At 40.2% G+C, this 20,594-nt stretch overlaps 1 protein-coding gene across 1 annotated transcript in view; it reads right to left on the bottom strand.

Annotated features, from left to right (window-relative positions):
• LOC142925594 (uncharacterized) overlaps positions 1 to 20,594 on the bottom strand; it is a 57,456-nt gene that overhangs the window by 33,035 nt on the left and 3,827 nt on the right. Inside the window, exons 5-38 of the mRNA XM_076068646.1 lie at positions 20,388 to 20,507; positions 19,963 to 19,983; positions 19,422 to 19,439; positions 19,112 to 19,231; positions 18,175 to 18,195; positions 17,642 to 17,659; positions 17,332 to 17,451; positions 16,399 to 16,419; positions 15,867 to 15,884; positions 15,557 to 15,676; positions 15,173 to 15,193; positions 13,166 to 13,183; positions 12,856 to 12,975; positions 12,427 to 12,447; positions 11,986 to 12,003; positions 11,676 to 11,795; positions 10,737 to 10,757; positions 10,208 to 10,225; positions 9,898 to 10,017; positions 9,469 to 9,489; positions 9,028 to 9,045; positions 8,718 to 8,837; positions 7,779 to 7,799; positions 7,250 to 7,267; positions 6,940 to 7,059; positions 4,455 to 4,475; positions 3,926 to 3,943; positions 3,616 to 3,735; positions 2,681 to 2,701; positions 2,149 to 2,166; positions 1,839 to 1,958; positions 1,410 to 1,430; positions 969 to 986; positions 659 to 778 (exon numbers count right to left, since the gene is read on the bottom strand). Coding sequence (XP_075924761.1) covers positions 659 to 778; positions 969 to 986; positions 1,410 to 1,430; positions 1,839 to 1,958; positions 2,149 to 2,166; positions 2,681 to 2,701; positions 3,616 to 3,735; positions 3,926 to 3,943; positions 4,455 to 4,475; positions 6,940 to 7,059; positions 7,250 to 7,267; positions 7,779 to 7,799; positions 8,718 to 8,837; positions 9,028 to 9,045; positions 9,469 to 9,489; positions 9,898 to 10,017; positions 10,208 to 10,225; positions 10,737 to 10,757; positions 11,676 to 11,795; positions 11,986 to 12,003; positions 12,427 to 12,447; positions 12,856 to 12,975; positions 13,166 to 13,183; positions 15,173 to 15,193; positions 15,557 to 15,676; positions 15,867 to 15,884; positions 16,399 to 16,419; positions 17,332 to 17,451; positions 17,642 to 17,659; positions 18,175 to 18,195; positions 19,112 to 19,231; positions 19,422 to 19,439; positions 19,963 to 19,983; positions 20,388 to 20,507 — 1,869 coding nt within the window. The remainder of the gene's footprint in view (positions 1 to 658; positions 779 to 968; positions 987 to 1,409; positions 1,431 to 1,838; positions 1,959 to 2,148; positions 2,167 to 2,680; positions 2,702 to 3,615; positions 3,736 to 3,925; positions 3,944 to 4,454; positions 4,476 to 6,939; positions 7,060 to 7,249; positions 7,268 to 7,778; positions 7,800 to 8,717; positions 8,838 to 9,027; positions 9,046 to 9,468; positions 9,490 to 9,897; positions 10,018 to 10,207; positions 10,226 to 10,736; positions 10,758 to 11,675; positions 11,796 to 11,985; positions 12,004 to 12,426; positions 12,448 to 12,855; positions 12,976 to 13,165; positions 13,184 to 15,172; positions 15,194 to 15,556; positions 15,677 to 15,866; positions 15,885 to 16,398; positions 16,420 to 17,331; positions 17,452 to 17,641; positions 17,660 to 18,174; positions 18,196 to 19,111; positions 19,232 to 19,421; positions 19,440 to 19,962; positions 19,984 to 20,387; positions 20,508 to 20,594) is intronic.

Below are 20,594 nucleotides of genomic sequence, written 5' to 3'. Positions count from 1 at the left end.
AACGTGGGGCATTATAACGTATAAGTTCAGGCAGTCTGCTTTTAAACAGTAAGATTTCGTGCACAATACAGAACAATAATATGATGTTAAGAAGAGGGAATGTTTATGAGCACAATTGTTTTCTCAAGTAGATTTGTTATAAACATTTTAGATGATTGCTAAGACAGAATCCATCTTTTCGGTTGAAATTGTCTCTGTGTTTGTGTATGCGGCTAGCCTCATGAACGAATCTCTCATGGTAGCCAGATGGCTTGCAAAGAACCTCTGTCTTGGAGAAGTCAATGTCATGTTATTGTTTCTCTTCTACGTGACTTTACCGAAAGAACCAAGAATATAGATGTTATTGTTGCTTTTCGCGTGTAAATATGAATGCAAACGTGATGCATAATTATAATGTATAAGTTCAGGCAGTCTGCTTTTGGACAATAATATGTCGTGCACAATATAGAACAATAGAATGAGGTGAAGAAGAGGGAATGTTTATGATCACAATTGCTTTCTCAAGTAGGTTTCTTCTAAACATTTCAGAACGACATTGTGAAGATGCAGCAATGTGTCCAGTTACCACCATCATCTGCATACATTACGTGTGTACAGTGCAATATAGACAAATGTAGATGCACACACAAACAAGTGCAAACTACAATGGCGAACTCACCATAATATTCGCAGTTGCTGCCATACCACGGGGGGATGCAGTCGCACCGGTAGTAGGGGAAGTCGTATGGCTGATCCACACAGGTACCCCAATTGCCACAAGGGTTGTTCTGGCACACACCTGCAGAGACACACACACGGTCGTTACGTCATGGAAATTGGTTGACTGGCATTTTCTTCCTACTCCACCAACACACGCTTCACGTCAAAATCAATCGCGATGAGACAGCGTCCGCTTCTATCCATCGCGTAAGAGAGACGCAGGGAGACTTCCACCACCATGAGGTACGTGTGAGACAACAGATACTCACTGGGAGTGGTAGGAGGCTCTGCTCCAGACAATGAAGGTCATATGAAAGAGACAAATAGACAAAGAAACCATGATCCATATGAATTGTATACACTATTGCTATTGACCCTCATAGCTCATAGCAAATTGTTTAACAATTATTATATATATGCTTTCTTACAGGCAAAATTGCTACTTACGTTTATGCAAAGTGTTTAGTTTTGGTTGGTATCACCTTTGATTAATTTTCCCATGAGAATTAACATTGTTTAACAATTACTGTATTAGTATTATTTAGACGGCCATGTCATCAAACAATGATGCACGCATTGTTAATGAAGTCCACTAATTTACAGAATGTGTGCAGAAGCTGTTATGCATCAATGTTATGCTGATGCCTCACAGCTCTACATCATCTGTTCGATGGAATCACGTGATGCACAATCCCGACAAAAGGACTTACCAGTCGTCGTGGTGTCTACGTCTGATGATGAAGGTCCAGACATGATGGAGACAAAACACAAACACAGATGTGCCAAATGGCAAGTCATATTTAAAATTCAGGTTTTTTTGGTTATTGTTGCTTTTCGCGTATAAATATGTATGCAAACGTGATGCATAATTATAATGTATAAGTTCAGGCAGTCTGCTTTAGGACAGTAATTACTTGTGCACAATATAGAACAATAAAATAAGGTGAAGAAGGGGGAATGTTTATGGGCACAATTGTTTTCTCAAGTAGATTTGAACTAAACATTTTAGAACTACATTGGGAAGATGCCCCAATGTGTCCAGTTACCACCATCGTCTGCATACATTATGTGTGTACAGTGCAATATAGACAAATGTAGATGCATACACAAACAAGTGTAAACTACAATGGCGACCTCACCGTAATATTCGCAGTTGCTGCCTGACCAGGGTGGGATGCAGTAGCACCGGTAGAAGGGGTCATAATAAGGTTGTTCCACACAGGTACCCGAGTTGACACACGGGCTGGATTGGCACACACCTGCAGAGACACACACAAGGTCGTTACGTCATGGAAATTGGTTGACTGGCATTTTCTTCCTACTCCACCAATACACGCTTCAAGTAAAAATCAATCGCGATGAGACAGATTCCGCTTCTATCCATCGCGTAAGAGAGACGCAGGGAGACTTCCACCGCCGTGAGGTACGCGTGAGACAACAGATACTCACTGGTAGTGGTAGGAGGCTCTGCTCCAGACAATGAAGGTCATATGAAAGAGACATATACACAAAGAAACCGTGATCCATGTGAATTGTTTACACTATTGCTGTTGAACCTCAAAGCTCATAGAAAATTTTAACAATTATTATATATATGCTTTCTTACAGGCAAAATTGCTACTTACGTTTATGCAACGTGTTTAGTTTTGGTTGGTATCACCTTTATTAATTTTCCAATGAGAATTAACATTGTTTAACAATTACTGTGTTAGTATTATTTAGACGGCCATGTCATCAAACAATGATGCATGCATTGTAAATGAAGTCCACTAATTTACAGAATGTGTGCAGAAGCTGCCCATTGTGCATCAGAGCAGGGTCCAACATTAACTACAACCACTCTCATCAACATATCTCCTGCCTCTTGCTAAAATAATATCCAGTTTCAGTGTCATGCATCAATTTTATGCTGATGCCACACAGCTCTACATCATCTATTCGATGGAATCACGTGATGCACAACCCCGATAAAAGGACTTACCAGTCGTCGTGGTGTCTACAGCTGATGATAAAGGACCAGACATGATGGAGACAAAAGACAAACATAAAGGTTATTTTTTATTTAAAGCTTTCATGAGTGCAGGGATTCATATTCTTGGTTCTTTCGGTAAAGTCACGTAGAAGGGAAACAATAAAATAAAAAAGTATAAAACAATAAAATTATCACGACGTTTCGACTGCAACACAAGCAATCATCATCAGGTGTGAAAACCACTACAAAAAAATTTGAAAAAAGTGGCGGTTATTTTTAACGTTAGCACCACGGAGAGAGATTTGACAGTTTGTTCAGATGGACGAGTCCATCTATGTTCGGAAAAGAGGAGGGGGGAGACGAAAAATAATGGATGCGGTCTGAAAGCCACCTTAAGCGTGATCAATCAAATAAGACCCGAAATGGTTTATCAAATCCTTCCAATGATTGCTAAGCCAGAATCCATCTTCTCGGTTGAAATTGTATCTGTGTTTGTATATGCGGCTAGCCTCATGAACGAATCTCTCATGGTAGCCAGATGGCTTGCAGAGAACCTCTGTCTTGGAGAAGTCAATGTCATGTTATTGTTTCTCTTCTACATGACTTTACCGAAAGAACCAAGAATATAGATGTTATTGTTGCTTTTCGCGTATAAATATGTATGCAAACGTGGGGCATTATAACGTATAAGTTCAGGCAGTCTACTTTTAGGCAGTAATATTTCGTGCACAATATAGAACAATAAAATGATGTTAAGAAGAGGGGATGTTTATGAGCACAATTGTTTTCTCAAGTAGATTTGTTCTAAATATTTTAGAACATTTGGGAGATGCACCAATGTGTCCAGTTACCACCATCATCTGCACACATTATGTGTGTACAGTGCAATATAGACAAATGTAGATGCACACACAAACAAGTGCAAACATCAGTGGCGACCTCACCGTAATATTCGCAGTTGCTGCCATACCACGGGGGGATGCAGTCGCACCGGTAGTAGGGGAAGTCGTATGGCTGATCCACACAGGTACCCCAATTGCCACAAGGGTTGTTCTGGCACACACCTGCAGAGACATACACACGGTCATTGCGTCATGGAAATTGGGTGACTGGAATTTTCTTCCTACTCCACCAATACACGCTTCAAGTAAAAATCAATCGCGATGAGACAGATTCCGCTTCTATCCATCGCGTAAGAGAGACGCAGGGAGACTTCCACCGCCATGAAGTATGCGTGAGACAACAGATACTCACTGGGAGTGGTAGGAGGCTCTGCTCCAGACAATGAAGGTCATATGAAAGAGATAAATAGACAAAGAAACCGTGATCCATGTGAATTGTATACACTATTGCTATTGAACCTCAAAGCTCATAGAAAATTTTACAATTATTATATATGCTTTCTTACAGGCAAAATTGCTACTTACGTTTATGCAACGTGTTTAGTTTTGGTTGGAATCACCTTTATTAATTTTACAATGAGAATTAACATTGTTTAACAATTACTGTGTTAGTATTATTTAGACGGCCATGTCATCAAACAATGATGCATGCATTGTAAATGAAGTCCACTAATTCACAGAATGTGTGCAGAAGCTGCCCATTGTGCATCAGAGCAGGGTCCAACATTAACTACAACCACTCTCATCAACATATCTCCTGCCTCTTTCTAAAATAATCTCCAGTTTCAATGTCATGCATCAATTTTATGCTGATGCCACACAGCTCTACATCATCTGTTCGATGGAATCACGTGATGCACAACCCCGATAAAAGGACTTACCAGTCGTCGTGGTGTCTACAGCTGATGATAAAAGTCCAGACATGATGGAGGCAAAACACAAACATAGATGTTATTTATTTATTTAAAGCTTTCGTGACTGCAGGGATTCATATTCATGGTTCTTTCGGTAAAGTCACGTAGAAGGGAAACAATAAAATAATAAAACAATAAAATTATCACGACGTTTCGACTGCAACACAAGCAATCATCATCAGGTGTGAAAACCACAACAAGCAAATTTGAAAAAAGTCGCGGTTATTTTCAACGTTAGCACCACGGAGAGAGATTTGACAGTTTGTTCAGACGGACGAGTCCATCTATGGTCGGGAAAGAGGAGGGAGGAGACAAAAAATAATGGATGCGGTCTGAAAGCCACCTCAAGCGTGATCAATCAAGACCCGAAATGGTTTATCAAATCCTTCCAATGATTGCTAAGGCAGAATCCATCTTCTCGGTTGAAATTGTCTCTGTGTTTGTATATGCGGCTAGCCTCATGAACGAATCTCTCATGGTAGCCAGATGGCTTGCAAAGAACCTCTGTCTTGGAGAAGTCAATGTCATGTTATTGTTTCTCTTCTACGTGACTTTACCGAAAGAACCAAGAATATAGATGTTGTTGTTGCTTTTCGCGTATAAATATGTATGCAAACGTGGGGCATTATAACGTATAAGTTCAGGCAGTCTACTTTTAGGCAGTAATATTTCGTGCACAATACAGAACAATAATATGATGTTAAGAAGAGGGAATGTTTATGAGCACAATTGTTTTCTCAAGTAGATTTGTTATAAACATTTTAGATGATTGCTAAGACAGAATCCATCTTTTCGGTTGAAATTGTCTCTGTGTTTGTGTATGCGGCTAGCCTCATGAACGAATCTCTCATGGTAGCCAGATGGCTTGCAAAGAACCTCTGTCTTGGAGAAGTCAATGTCATGTTATTGTTTCTCTTCTACGTGACTTTACCGAAAGAACCAAGAATATAGATGTTATTGTTGCTTTTCGCGTGTAAATATGAATGCAAACGTGATGCATAATTAAAATGTATAAGTTCAGGCAGTCTGCTTTTGGACAATAATATGTCGTGCACAATATAGAACAATAGAATGAGGTGAAGAAGAGGGAATGTTTATGATCACAATTGCTTTCTCAAGTAGGTTTCTTCTAAACATTTCAGAACGACATTGTGAAGATGCAGCAATGTGTCCAGTTACCACCATCGTCTGCATACATTACGTGTGTACAGTGCAATATAGACAAATGTAGATGCACACACAAACAAGTGCAAACTACAATGGCGAACTCACCGTAATATTCGCAGTTGCTGCCATACCACGGGGGGATGCAGTCGCACCGGTAGAAGGGGAAGTCGTATGGCTGATCCACACAGGTACCCCAATTGCCACAAGGGTTGTTCTGGCACACACCTGCAGAGACACACACACGGTCGTTACGTCATGGAAATTGGTTGACTGGCATTTTCTTCCTACTCCACCAACACACGCTTCACGTCAAAATCAATCGCGATGAGACAGCGTCCGCTTCTATCCATCGCGTAAGAGAGACGCAGGGAGACTTCCACCACCATGAGGTACGTGTGAGACAACAGATACTCACTGGGAGTGGTAGGAGGCTCTGCTCCAGACAATGAAGGTCATATGAAAGAGACAAATAGACAAAGAAACCATGATCCATATGAATTGTATACACTATTGCTATTGACCCTCATAGCTCATGGCAAATTGTTTAACAATTATTATATATATGCTTTCTTACAGGCAAAATTGCTACTTACGTTTATGCAAAGTGTTTAGTTTTGGTTGGTATCACCTTTGATTAATTTTCCCATGAGAATTAACATTGTTTAACAATTACTGTATTAGTATTATTTAGACGGCCATGTCATCAAACAATGATGCACGCATTGTTAATGAAGTCCACTAATTTACAGAATGTGTGCAGAAGCTGTTATGCATCAATGTTATGCTGATGCCTCACAGCTCTACATCATCTGTTCGATGGAATCACGTGATGCACAATCCCGACAAAAGGACTTACCAGTCGTTGTGGTGTCTACGTCTGATGATGAAAGTCCAGACATGATGGAGACAAAACACAAACACAGATGTGCCAAATGGCAAGTCATATTTAAAATTCAGGTTTTTTTGGTTATTGTTGCATTTCACGTATAAATATGTATGCAAACGTGATGCATAATTATAATGTATAAGTTCAGGCAGTCTGCTTTAGGACAGTAATTACTTGTGCACAATATAGAACAATAAAATAGGGTGAAGAAGGGGGAATGTTTATGGGCACAATTGTTTTCTCAAGTAGATTTGTACTAAACATTTTAGAACTACATTGGGAAGATGCCCCAATGTGTCCAGTTACCACCATCGTCTGCATACATTACGTGTGTACAGTGCAATATAGACAAATGTAGATGCACACACAAACAAGTGCAAACTACAATGACGACCTCACCGTAATATTCGCAGTTGCTGCCTGACCAGGGTGGGATGCAGTAGCACCGGTAGAAGGGGTCATAATAAGGTTGTTCCACACAGGTACCCGAATTGGCACACGGGCTGGATTGGCACACACCTGCAGAGACATACACACGGTCGTTACGTCATGGAAATTGGTTGACTGGCATTTTCTTCCTACTCCACCAATACACGCTTCAAGTAAAAATCAATCGCGATGAGACAGATTCCGCTTCTATCCATCGCGTAAGAGAGACGCAGGGAGACTTCCACCGCCATGAAGTATGCGTGAGACAACGGATACTCACTGGGAGTGGTAGGAGGCTCTGCTCCAGACAATGAAGGTCATATGAAAGAGATAAATAGACAAAGAAACCGTGATCCATGTGAATTGTATACACTATTGCTATTGAACCTCAAAGCTCATAGAAAATTTAACAATTATTATATATGCTTTCTTACAGGCAAAATTGCTACTTACGTTTATGCAACGTGTTTAGTTTTGGTTGGAATCACCTTTATTAATTTTACAATGAGAATTAACATTGTTTAACAATTACTGTGTTAGTATTATTTAGACGGCCATGTCATCAAACAATGATGCATGCATTGTAAATGAAGTCCACTAATTCACAGAATGTGTGCAGAAGCTGCCCATTGTGCATCAGAGCAGGGTCCAACATTAACTACAACCACTCTCATCAACATATCTCCTGCCTCTTGCTAAAATAATCTCCAGTTTCAATGTCATGCATCAATTTTATGCTGATGCCACACAGCTCTACATCATCTGTTCGATGGAATCACGTGATGCACAACCCCGATAAAAGGACTTACCAGTCGTCGTGGTGTCTACAGCTGATGATAAAAGTCCAGACATGATGGAGGCAAAACACAAACATAGATGTTATTTATTTATTTAAAGCTTTCGTGACTGCAGGGATTCATATTCATGGTTCTTTCAGTAAAGTCACGTAGAAGGGAAACAATAAAATAATAAAAATATAAAACAATAAAATTCTCACGACGTTTCGACTGCAACACAAGCAATCATCATCAGGTGTGAAAACCACAACAAGAAAATTTGAAAAAAGTCGCGGTTATTTTTAACGTTAGCACCACGGAGAGAGATTTGACAGTTTGTTCAGATGGACGAGTCCATCTATGTTCGGAAAAGAGGAGGGGGGAGACGAAAAATAATGGATGCGGTCTGAAAGCCACCTTAAGCGTGATCAATCAAGACCCGAAATGGTTTATCAAATCCTTCCAATGATTGCTAAGACAGAATCCATCTTCTCGGTTGAAATTGTCTCTGTGTTTGTATATGCGGCTAGCCTCATGAACGAATCTCTCATGGTAGCCAGATGGCTTGCAAAGAACCTCTGTCTTGGAGAAGTCAATGTCATGTTATTGTTTCTCTTCTACGTGACTTTACCGAAAGAACCAAGAATATGGATGTTATTGTTGCTTTTCGCGTGTAAATATGTATGTAAACGTGATGCATCATTATAATGTATAAGTTCAGGCAGTCTGCTTTTGGACAATAATATGTCGTGCACAATATAGAACAATAGAATGAGGTGAAGAAGAGGGAATGTTTATGATCACAATTGCTTTCTCAAGTAGGTTTCTTCTAAACATTTCAGAACGACAATGTGAAGATGCAGCAATGTGTCCAGTTACCACCATCGTCTGCATACATTACGTGTGTACAGTGCAATATAGACAAATGTAGATGCACACACAAACAAGTGCAAACTACAATGGCGAACTCACCGTAATATTCGCAGTTGCTGCCTGACCATGGTGGGATGCAGTAGCACCGGTAGAAGGGGTCGTAATAAGGTTGTTCCACACAGGTACCCGAATTGGCACACGGGCTGGATTGGCACACACCTGCAGAAACACACACACGGTCGTTACGTCATGGAAATTGGTTGACTGGCATTTTCTTCCTACTCCACCAACACACGCTTCACGTCAAAATCAATCGCGATGAGACAGCGTCCGCTTCTATCCATCGCGTAAGAGAGACGCAGGGAGACTTCCACCACCATGAGGTACGTGTGAGACAACAGATACTCACTGGGAGTGGTAGGAGGCTCTGCTCCAGACAATGAAGGTCATATGAAAGAGACAAATAGACAAAGAAACCATGATCCATATGAATTGTATACACTATTGCTATTGACCCTCATAGCTCATGGCAAATTGTTTAACAATTATTATATATATGCTTTCTTACAGGCAAAATTGCTACTTACGTTTATGCAAAGTGTTTAGTTTTGGTTGGTATCACCTTTGATTAATTTTCCCATGAGAATTAACATTGTTTAACAATTACTGTATTAGTATTATTTAGACGGCCATGTCATCAAACAATGATGCACGCATTGTTAATGAAGTCCACTAATTTACAGAATGTGTGCAGAAGCTGTTATGCATCAATGTTATGCTGATGCCTCACAGCTCTACATCATCTGTTCGATGGAATCACGTGATGCACAATCCCGACAAAAGGACTTACCAGTCGTTGTGGTGTCTACGTCTGATGATGAAAGTCCAGACATGATGGAGACAAAACACAAACACAGATGTGCCAAATGGCAAGTCATATTTAAAATTCAGGTTTTTTTGGTTATTGTTGCATTTCACGTATAAATATGTATGCAAACGTGATGCATAATTATAATGTATAAGTTCAGGCAGTCTGCTTTAGGACAGTAATTACTTGTGCACAATATAGAACAATAAAATAGGGTGAAGAAGGGGGAATGTTTATGGGCACAATTGTTTTCTCAAGTAGATTTGTACTAAACATTTTAGAACTACATTGGGAAGATGCCCCAATGTGTCCAGTTACCACCATCGTCTGCATACATTACGTGTGTACAGTGCAATATAGACAAATGTAGATGCACACACAAACAAGTGCAAACTACAATGACGACCTCACCGTAATATTCGCAGTTGCTGCCTGACCAGGGTGGGATGCAGTAGCACCGGTAGAAGGGGTCATAATAAGGTTGTTCCACACAGGTACCCGAATTGGCACACGGGCTGGATTGGCACACACCTGCAGAGACATACACACGGTCGTTACGTCATGGAAATTGGTTGACTGGCATTTTCTTCCTACTCCACCAATACACGCTTCAAGTAAAAATCAATCGCGATGAGACAGATTCCGCTTCTATCCATCGCGTAAGAGAGACGCAGGGAGACTTCCACCGCCATGAAGTATGCGTGAGACAACGGATACTCACTGGGAGTGGTAGGAGGCTCTGCTCCAGACAATGAAGGTCATATGAAAGAGATAAATAGACAAAGAAACCGTGATCCATGTGAATTGTATACACTATTGCTATTGAACCTCAAAGCTCATAGAAAATTTAACAATTATTATATATGCTTTCTTACAGGCAAAATTGCTACTTACGTTTATGCAACGTGTTTAGTTTTGGTTGGAATCACCTTTATTAATTTTACAATGAGAATTAACATTGTTTAACAATTACTGTGTTAGTATTATTTAGACGGCCATGTCATCAAACAATGATGCATGCATTGTAAATGAAGTCCACTAATTCACAGAATGTGTGCAGAAGCTGCCCATTGTGCATCAGAGCAGGGTCCAACATTAACTACAACCACTCTCATCAACATATCTCCTGCCTCTTGCTAAAATAATCTCCAGTTTCAATGTCATGCATCAATTTTATGCTGATGCCACACAGCTCTACATCATCTGTTCGATGGAATCACGTGATGCACAACCCCGATAAAAGGACTTACCAGTCGTCGTGGTGTCTACAGCTGATGATAAAAGTCCAGACATGATGGAGGCAAAACACAAACATAGATGTTATTTATTTATTTAAAGCTTTCGTGACTGCAGGGATTCATATTCATGGTTCTTTCAGTAAAGTCACGTAGAAGGGAAACAATAAAATAATAAAAATATAAAACAATAAAATTCTCACGACGTTTCGACTGCAACACAAGCAATCATCATCAGGTGTGAAAACCACAACAAGAAAATTTGAAAAAAGTCGCGGTTATTTTTAACGTTAGCACCACGGAGAGAGATTTGACAGTTTGTTCAGATGGACGAGTCCATCTATGTTCGGAAAAGAGGAGGGGGGAGACGAAAAATAATGGATGCGGTCTGAAAGCCACCTTAAGCGTGATCAATCAAGACCCGAAATGGTTTATCAAATCCTTCCAATGATTGCTAAGACAGAATCCATCTTCTCGGTTGAAATTGTCTCTGTGTTTGTATATGCGGCTAGCCTCATGAACGAATCTCTCATGGTAGCCAGATGGCTTGCAAAGAACCTCTGTCTTGGAGAAGTCAATGTCATGTTATTGTTTCTCTTCTACGTGACTTTACCGAAAGAACCAAGAATATGGATGTTATTGTTGCTTTTCGCGTGTAAATATGTATGTAAACGTGATGCATCATTATAATGTATAAGTTCAGGCAGTCTGCTTTTGGACAATAATATGTCGTGCACAATATAGAACAATAGAATGAGGTGAAGAAGAGGGAATGTTTATGATCACAATTGCTTTCTCAAGTAGGTTTCTTCTAAACATTTCAGAACGACAATGTGAAGATGCAGCAATGTGTCCAGTTACCACCATCGTCTGCATACATTACGTGTGTACAGTGCAATATAGACAAATGTAGATGCACACACAAACAAGTGCAAACTACAATGGCGAACTCACCGTAATATTCGCAGTTGCTGCCTGACCATGGTGGGATGCAGTAGCACCGGTAGAAGGGGTCGTAATAAGGTTGTTCCACACAGGTACCCGAATTGGCACACGGGCTGGATTGGCACACACCTGCAGAAACACACACACGGTCGTTACGTCATGGAAATTGGTTGACTGGCATTTTCTTCCTACTCCACCAACACACGCTTCACGTCAAAATCAATCGCGATGAGACAGCTTCCGCTTCTATCCATTGCGTAAGAGAGACGCAGGGAGACTTCCACCACCATGAGGTACGCGTGAGACAACAGATACTCACTGGGAGTGGTAGGAGGCTCTGCTCCAGACAATGAAGGTCATATGAAAGAGACAAATAGACAAAGAAACCATGATCCATATTAATTGTATACACTATTGCTATTGACCCTCATAGCTCATAGCAAATTGTTTAACAATTATTATATATATGCTTTCTTACAGGCAAAATTGCTACTTACGTTTATGCAAAGTGTTTAGTTTTGGTTGGTATCACCTTTGATTAATTTTCCCATGAGAATTAACATTGTTTAACAATTACTGTATTAGTATTATTTAGACGGCCATGTCATCAAACAATGATGCACGCATTGTTAATGAAGTCCACTAATTTACAGAATGTGTGCAGAAGCTGTTATGCATCAATGTTATGCTGATGCCTCACAGCTCTACATCATCTGTTCGATGGAATCACGTGATGCACAATCCCGACAAAAGGACTTACCAGTCGTCGTGGTGTCTACGTCTGATGATGAAGGTCCAGACATGATGGAGACAAAACACAAACACAGATGTGCCAAATGGCAAGTCATATTTAAAATTCAGGTTTTTTTGGTTATTGTTGCTTTTCGCGTATAAATATGTATGCAAACGTGATGCATAATTATAATGTATAAGTTCAGGCAGTCTGCTTTAGGACAGTAATTACTTGTGCACAATATAGAACAATAAAATAAGGTGAAGAAGGGGGAATGTTTATGGGCACAATTGTTTTCTCAAGTAGATTTGAACTAAACATTTTAGAACTACATTGGGAAGATGCCCCAATGTGTCCAGTTACCACCATCGTCTGCATACATTACGTGTGTACAGTGTAAAATAGACAAATGTAGATGCACACACAAACAAGTGTAAACTACAATGGCGACCTCACCGTAATTTTCGCAGTTGCTGCCTGACCAGGGTGGGATGCAGTAGCACCGGTAGTAGGGGAAGTCGTATGGCTGATCCACACAGGTACCCCAATTGCCACAAGGGTTGTTCTGGCACACACCTGCAGAGACACACACACGGTCATTGCATCAAGGAAATTGGTTGACTGGAATCTTCTTCCTACTCCACCAACACACGCTTCACGTCAAAATCAATCGCGATGAGACAGCGTCCGCTTCTATCCATCGCGTAAGAGAGATGAAGGGAGACTTCCACCGCCGTGAGGTACGCGTGAGACAATGGATACTCACTGGTAGTGGCAGGAGTTGCTGCTCCAGACAATGAAGGTCATATGAAAGAGACAAATAGACAAAGAAACCGTGATCCATATGAATTGTATACACTATTGCTGTTGACCCTCATAGCTCATAGCAAATTGTTTAACAATTATTATAAATATTATATTCTTTGGTTCTTTCGATAAAGTTACGTAGATAGAAAAATAAGAATAAAAATCAAGTGAATAAAAATAATAAAATAATAAAAACACACACTTATGTAGACTGTAGCCTGGTTATTAAGTTTGGTGAGTGTACTTGCAGTCTATAATGTAGACTGTAGCAATTCTTATTAAGCTGGGTGAGTGTACTGGCAGTCTATAATGTAGACTGCAGCCTGGTTCTTAACCCCGGTGAGCATACTGGCAGACTATAATGTAGACTGTAGCCTGGTTCTTACCCTTAAATAAAATATTTTCATTTTATTTCAATCAGGTTAAGAACCAGACTACAGTCTACATTATAGACTGCCAGTACACTCACCGAGGTTAAGAACCAAGCTATAGTCTACATTATAGACTGACATTATGCTAACCGAGGTTAAAAACCAGGTTACAGTCTACATTTAGACTGCCAGTACACTCACTCCGATTTAGAACCAGGCTCAGTCTACATTAGTTTATTTATTTATTTTTACTTCATTTGTATTATTATTTTACCATCTACGTGACTTTATTGAAAGAACCAAATAATATGAATTCCTGCAGTCCAAAAATGTATTTATATGCTGTCTTACAGGGAAATTTGCTACTTATGTTTAAGAAAAGCGTTTAGTTTAGGTTGATATCACCTTTGCTGAATTTTCCCATGAGAATTAAACATTGAGCATTATTTCGACGGCCATGTGATCAAACAATGATGCACGCATTGTTAATGAAGTCCACTGATTTACAGAATGTGTGCAGAAGCTGCGCTTGTGCATTAGAGCAGGATTCAAAATTAAATCCAACCACTCTCATCAACATATCTGCTGCCCGTTGATAAAATTATCACCATTGTTAATGTCATGCATTAACAATGGTTATTCCGACTCCACAATCCGCAAAGCTATCACTCCAACCATGAAGAAGGACCCTCTTGAGGAGCCTTTCAAAACCATCACTTTACCCTACATTGCAGGATCACAAAAAAAGATCTCCAAAATCTTGAATAACCACAAGATTCAGGTCCGATTCAACACATTACATAAAATCCGTGATCTGGTTCCGTCTGTAAAAGATGTGATTCTGAAGATACAGTACCCTGGCGTCTACAAACTAAGTTGCCTCTGTGGTAGTAGTTACATTAGAGAAACAAAACGACATGTCTCGGACCGCATTCGTGAACACAAAGCAGACCTGAAACACGGTACCACCAACACCGCGGCCGTGGCAGATCACTGTTATAATTCAGTAGGTTCACATGACATTGACTTCTCCAAGGTTCTTTACAAGCCATCTGGCTACCATGAGAGATTCGTTCATGAGGCTATCCACATATACAAAAACACAGATACAATTTCAACCGAGAAGATGGATTCTGGCTTAGCAATCATTGGAAGGATTTGATAAACCATTTCGGGTCTTAATTGATTGATCACGCTTAAGGTGGCACTCAGACCGCATCCATTATTTTTCGTCTCCCCCCTCTTCTTTTCCGAACATAGATGGACTCGTCCATCTGAACAAACTGTCAAATCTCTCTCCGTGGTGCTAACGTTAAAAATAACCGCCACTTTTTTAAGATTTTCTTGATGTGGTTTTCACACCTGATGATGATTGCTTGTGTTCCAGTCGAAACGTCGTGATAATTTAATTGTTTTATATTTGTTATATTTTTATTATTTCCCTTCTATGTGACTTTACCGAAAGAACCCAAAATAAGAATCCCTGCAGTCACGAAAGCTTTAAATCAAAATGCAATGTTATGCTGTTGTCACACAGCTCTACATCATCTGTTCGATGGAATCATGTGATGCACAATCCCGATAAAAGGACGTACCAGTAGTTGTGGTGTCTACAGCTGATGATGAAGGTCCAGCCATGATGGAGACAAAACACAAACACAGATGTGTTAGTGTTGCTTTTCGGGTATAAATATGTATGCAAACGTGAGGCATTATAACGTATAAGTTCAGGCAGTCTGCTTTTGGACAATAATATGTCGTGCACAATATAGAACAATAGAATGAGGTGAAGAAGAGGGAATGTTTATGAGCACAATTGTTTTCTCAAGTAGATTTGTTCTAAACATTTTAGAACATTTGGGAGATGCACCAATGTGTCCAGTTACCACCATCGTCTGCATACATTACGTGTGTACAGTGCAATATAGACAAATGTAGATGCACACACAAAGAAGTGCAAACTACAATGGCGACCTCACCGTAATATTCGCAGTTGCTGCCATACCACGGGGGGATGCAGTCGCACCGGTAGTAGGGGAAGTCGTATGGCTGATCCACACAGGTACCCCAATTGCCACAAGGGTTGTTCTGGCACACACCTGCAGAGACATACACACGGTCATTGCGTCATGGAAATTGGGTGACTGGAATTTTCTTCCTACTCCACCAATACACGCTTCAAGTAAAAATCAATCGCGATGAGACGGCTTCCGCTTCTATCCATCGCGTACGAGAGACGCAGGGAGACTTCCACCGCCATGAGGTACGCGTGAGACAATGGATACTCACTGGTAGTGGCAGGAGGCTCTGCTCCAGACAATGAAGGTCATATGAAAGAGACAAATAGACAAAGAAACCATGATCCATATGAACTGTATACACTATTGCTATTGACCCTCATAGCTCATAGCAAATGGTTTAACAATCATATATATGCTTTCTTACAGGCAAAATTGCTACTTACGTTTATGCAAAGTGTTTAGTTTTGGTTGGTATCACCTTTGATTAATTTTCCCATGAGAATTAACATTGTTTAACAATTACTGTATTAGTATTATTTAGACGGCCATGTCATCAAACAATGATGCACGCATTGTTAATGAAGTCCACTAATTTACAGAATGTGTGCAGAAGCTGCCCATTGTGCATCAGAGCAGGGTCCAACATTAACTACAACCACTCTCATCAACATATCTCTTGCCTCTTGCTAAAATAATATCCAGTTTCAGTGTCATGCATCAATTTTATGCTGATGCCACACAGCTCTACATCATCTGTTCGATGGAATCACGTGATGCACAATCCCGATAAAAGGACTTACCAGTCGTCGTGGTGTCTACAGCTGATGATAAAGGACCAGACATGATGGAGACAAAACACAAACATAAAGGTTATTTTTTATTTAAAGCTTTCGTGACAGCAGGGATTCATATTCTTGGTTCTTTCGGTAAAGTCACGTAGAAGGGAAACAATAAAATAATAAAAATTATAAAACAATAAAATTCTCACGTTTCGACTGCAACACAAGCAATCATGATCAGGTGTGAAAACCACAACAAGAAAATTTGAAAAAAGGAGCGGTTATTTTTAACGTTAGCACCACGGAGAGAGATTTGACAGTTTGTTCAGATGGACGAGTCCATCTATGTTCGGAAAAGAAGAGGGGGAGACGAAAAATAATGGATGCGGTCTGAAAGCCACCTTAAGCGTGATCAATCAATTAGGACCTGAAATGGTTGATCAAATCCTTCCAATGATTGCTAAGCCATAATCCATCTTCTCAGTTGAAATTGTCTCTGTGTTTGTATATGCGGATAGCCTCATGAACGAATCTCTCATGGTAGCCAGATGGCTTGCAAAGAACCTCTATCTTGGAGAAGTCAACGTCATGTTATTGTTTCTCTTCTACGTGACTTTACCGAAAGAACCAAGAATATAGATGTTATTGTTGCTTTTCGCGTATAAATATGTATGCAAAAGTGGGGCATTATAACGTATAAGTTCAGGCAGTCTGCTTTTAGGCAGTAACATTTCGTGCACAATATAGAACAATAAAATGATGTTAAGAAGAGGGGATGTTTATGAGCACAATTGTTTTCTCAAGTAGATTTGTTCTAAACATTTTAGAACAATTGGGAGATGCACCAATGTGTCCATTTACCACCATCGTCTGCATACATTACGTGTGTACAGTGCAATATAGACAAATGTAGATGCACATACAAACAAGTGCAAACATCAATGGCGACCTCACCGTAATATTCGCAGTTGCTGCCATACCACGGGGGGATGCAGTCGCACCGGTAGTAGGGGAAGTCGTATGGCTGATCCACACAGGTACCCCAATTGCCACAAGGGTTGTTCTGGCACACACCTGCAGAGACATACACACGGTCATTGCGTCATGGAAATTGGGTGACTGGAATTTTCTTCCTACTCCACCAATACACGCTTCAAGTAAAAATCAATCGCGATGAGACAGCTTCCACTTCTATCTATCGCGTAAGAGAGATGCAGGGAGACTTCCACCACCATGAGGTACGCGTGAGACAACAGATACTCACTGGGAGTGGTAGGAGGCTCTGCTCCAGACAATGAAGGTCATATGAAAGAGACAAATACACAAAGAAACCGTGATCCATGTGAATTGTATACACTATTGCTATTGACCCTCATAGCTCATAGAAAACTGTTTAACAATTATTATATATGCTTTATTACAGGCAAAATTGCTACTTACGTTTATGCAACGTGTTTAGTTTTGGTTGGTATCACCTTTGATTAATTTTCCCATGAGAATTAACATTGTTTAACAATTACTGTATTAGTATTATTTAGACGGCCATGTCATCAAACAATGATGCACGCATTGTAAATGAAGTCAACTAATTTACAGAATGTGTGCAGAAGCTGCCCATTGTGCATCAGAGCAGGGTCCAACATTAACTACAACCACTCTAATCAACATATCTCCTGCCTCTTGCTAAAATAATATCCAGTTTCAGTGTCATGCATCCATTTTATGCTGATGCCACACAGCTCTACATCATCTGATCGATGGAATCACGTGATGCACAATCCCGATAAAAGGACTTACCAGTCGTCGTGGTGTCTACAGCTGATGATGAAGGACCAGACATGATGGAGACAAAACACAAACATAAAGGTTATTTTTTTATTTAAAGCTTCCGTGACTGCAGGGATTCATATTCATGGTTCTTTCGGTAAAGTCACGTAGAAGGGAAACAATAAAATAATAAAAATATAAAACAATAAAATTCTCACGACGTTTCGACTGCAACACAAGCAATCATCATCAGGTGTGAAAACCACAACAAGAAAATTTGAAAAAAGTCGCGGTTATTTTTAACGTTAGCACCACGGAGAGAGATTTGACAGTTTGTTCAGATGGACGAGTCCATCTATGTTCGGAAAAGAGGAGGGGGGAGACGAAAAATAATGGATGCGGTCTGAAAGCCACCTTAAGCGTGATCGATCAATTAAGACCCGAAATGGTTTATCAAATCCTTCCAATGATTGCTAAGGCAGAATCCATCTTCTCGGTTGAAATTGTCTCTGTGTTTGTATATGCGGATAGCCTCATGAACGAATCTCTCATGGTAGCCAGATGGCTTGCAAAGAACCTCTGTCTTGGAGAAGTCAACGTCATGTTATTGTTTCTCTTCTACGTGACTTTACCGAAAGAACCAAGAAAATAGATGTTATTGTTGCTTTTCGCGTGTAAATATGTATGCAAACGTGGGGCATTATAACGTATAAGTTCAGGCAGTCTGCTTTTGTACAGTAATATTTCGTGCACAACATAGAACAATAAAATGATGTAAAGAAGACGGGATGTTTATGAGCACAATTATTTTCTCAAGTAGATTTGTTCTAAACATTTTAGAACATTTGGGAGATGCACCAATGTGTCCAGATACCAACATCGTCTGCATACATTACGTGTGTACAGTGTAATAAAGACAAATGTAGATGCACACAAAAACAAGTGCAAACTACAATGGCGACCTCACCGAAATATTCGCAGTTGCTGCCTGACCAGGGTGGGATGCAGTCGCACCGGTAGTAGGGGTAGTCGTATGGCTGATCCACACAGGTGCCCCTATTGCCACAAGGGTTGTTCTGGCACACACCTGCAGAGGCATGCACACGGTCATTGCGTCATGGAAATTGGTTAACTGGAATTTTTTTCCTACTCCACCAATAGACGCTTCAAGTAAAAATCAATCGCGATGAGACAGCTTCCGCTTCTATCCATCGCGTAAGAGAGACGCAGGGAGACTTCCACCGCCATGAGGTACGCGTGAGACAACAGATACTCACTGGGAGTGGTAGAAGGCTCTGCTCCAGACAATGAAGGTCATATGAAAGAGATAAATAGACAAAGAAACCATGATCCATATGAATTGTATACACTATTGCTATTGACCCTCATAGCTCATGTAAAATTGTTTAACAATAATTATATATATGTGCTTTCTTAGAGGAAAAAGTGCAACTTACGTTTATGCAAAGTGTTTTAGTTTAGGGTGGTACTGTGTTTGATGAATTTTTCCATGAGAATTAACTTTGTATATCAATTACTGTATCAGTATTATTTCTACCCCCATTTTGTGATCACACAATGGTGCATGCACGGATAATGAAGTCCATTAATTTACAGAATGTGTGCAGAAGCTGCCTATTGTGCATCAGAGCAGGGTCCAACATTAACTACAACCACTCTCATCAACATATCTGTTGCCTGTTGATAAAATCATCTACATTGTTAATGTCAAGCATCAATGTTATGCTGATGCCTCACAGTTCTACATTATCTGTTCGATGGATTCACGTGATGCACAATCCCGACAAAAGGACTTACCAGTAGTCGTGGTGTATACGTCTGATGATGAAGGTCCAGCCATGATGGACACAAAACACAAACACAGATTTGCAAAATTGCAAGTCATTTTAAATGCAGTTTTTAGAAAGTTATTGTGGCTCTTCGGGTATAAATATGTATGCAAACGAGGGGCATTATAATGTATAAGTTCAGGCTGTCTGCTTTTGGACAGTAATTAGTTGTGCACAATATAGAACAATAAAATGAGGTGAAGAAGAGGGGATGTTTACGAGCACAATTGCTTTCTCAAGTTAAATTTGTTCTTACATTTTATAACGACATTGGGAAGATACCCCAATGTGTCCAGTTACCACCATCGTCTGCATATATCACGTGTGTACAGTGTAAAATAGACAAATGTAGATGCACACACAAACAAGTGCAAACTACAATGGTGACCTCACCGTAATTTTCGCAGTTGCTGCCTGACCAGGGTGGGATGCAGTAGCACCGGTAGTAGGGGTAGTCGTATGGCTGATCCACACAGGTACCCGAATTGCCACAAGGGTTGTTCTGGCACGCACCTGCAGAGACATACACACGGTCATTGCGTTATGGAAATTGGTCGAATGCATTTTCTTAATACTCCATCAACACACGCTTCACGTAAA

The sequence above is a fragment of the Petromyzon marinus genome, chromosome 21 (genome assembly GCF_048934315.1).
Source record: "Petromyzon marinus isolate PM22_M1 ecotype Great Lakes invasive population chromosome 21, UKy_Petmar_22M1.pri1.0, whole genome shotgun sequence".
Classification (NCBI taxonomy): Eukaryota; Metazoa; Chordata; class Hyperoartia; order Petromyzontiformes; family Petromyzontidae; genus Petromyzon; species Petromyzon marinus.
This window is presented reverse-complemented; position numbering and strand designations above follow the sequence as displayed.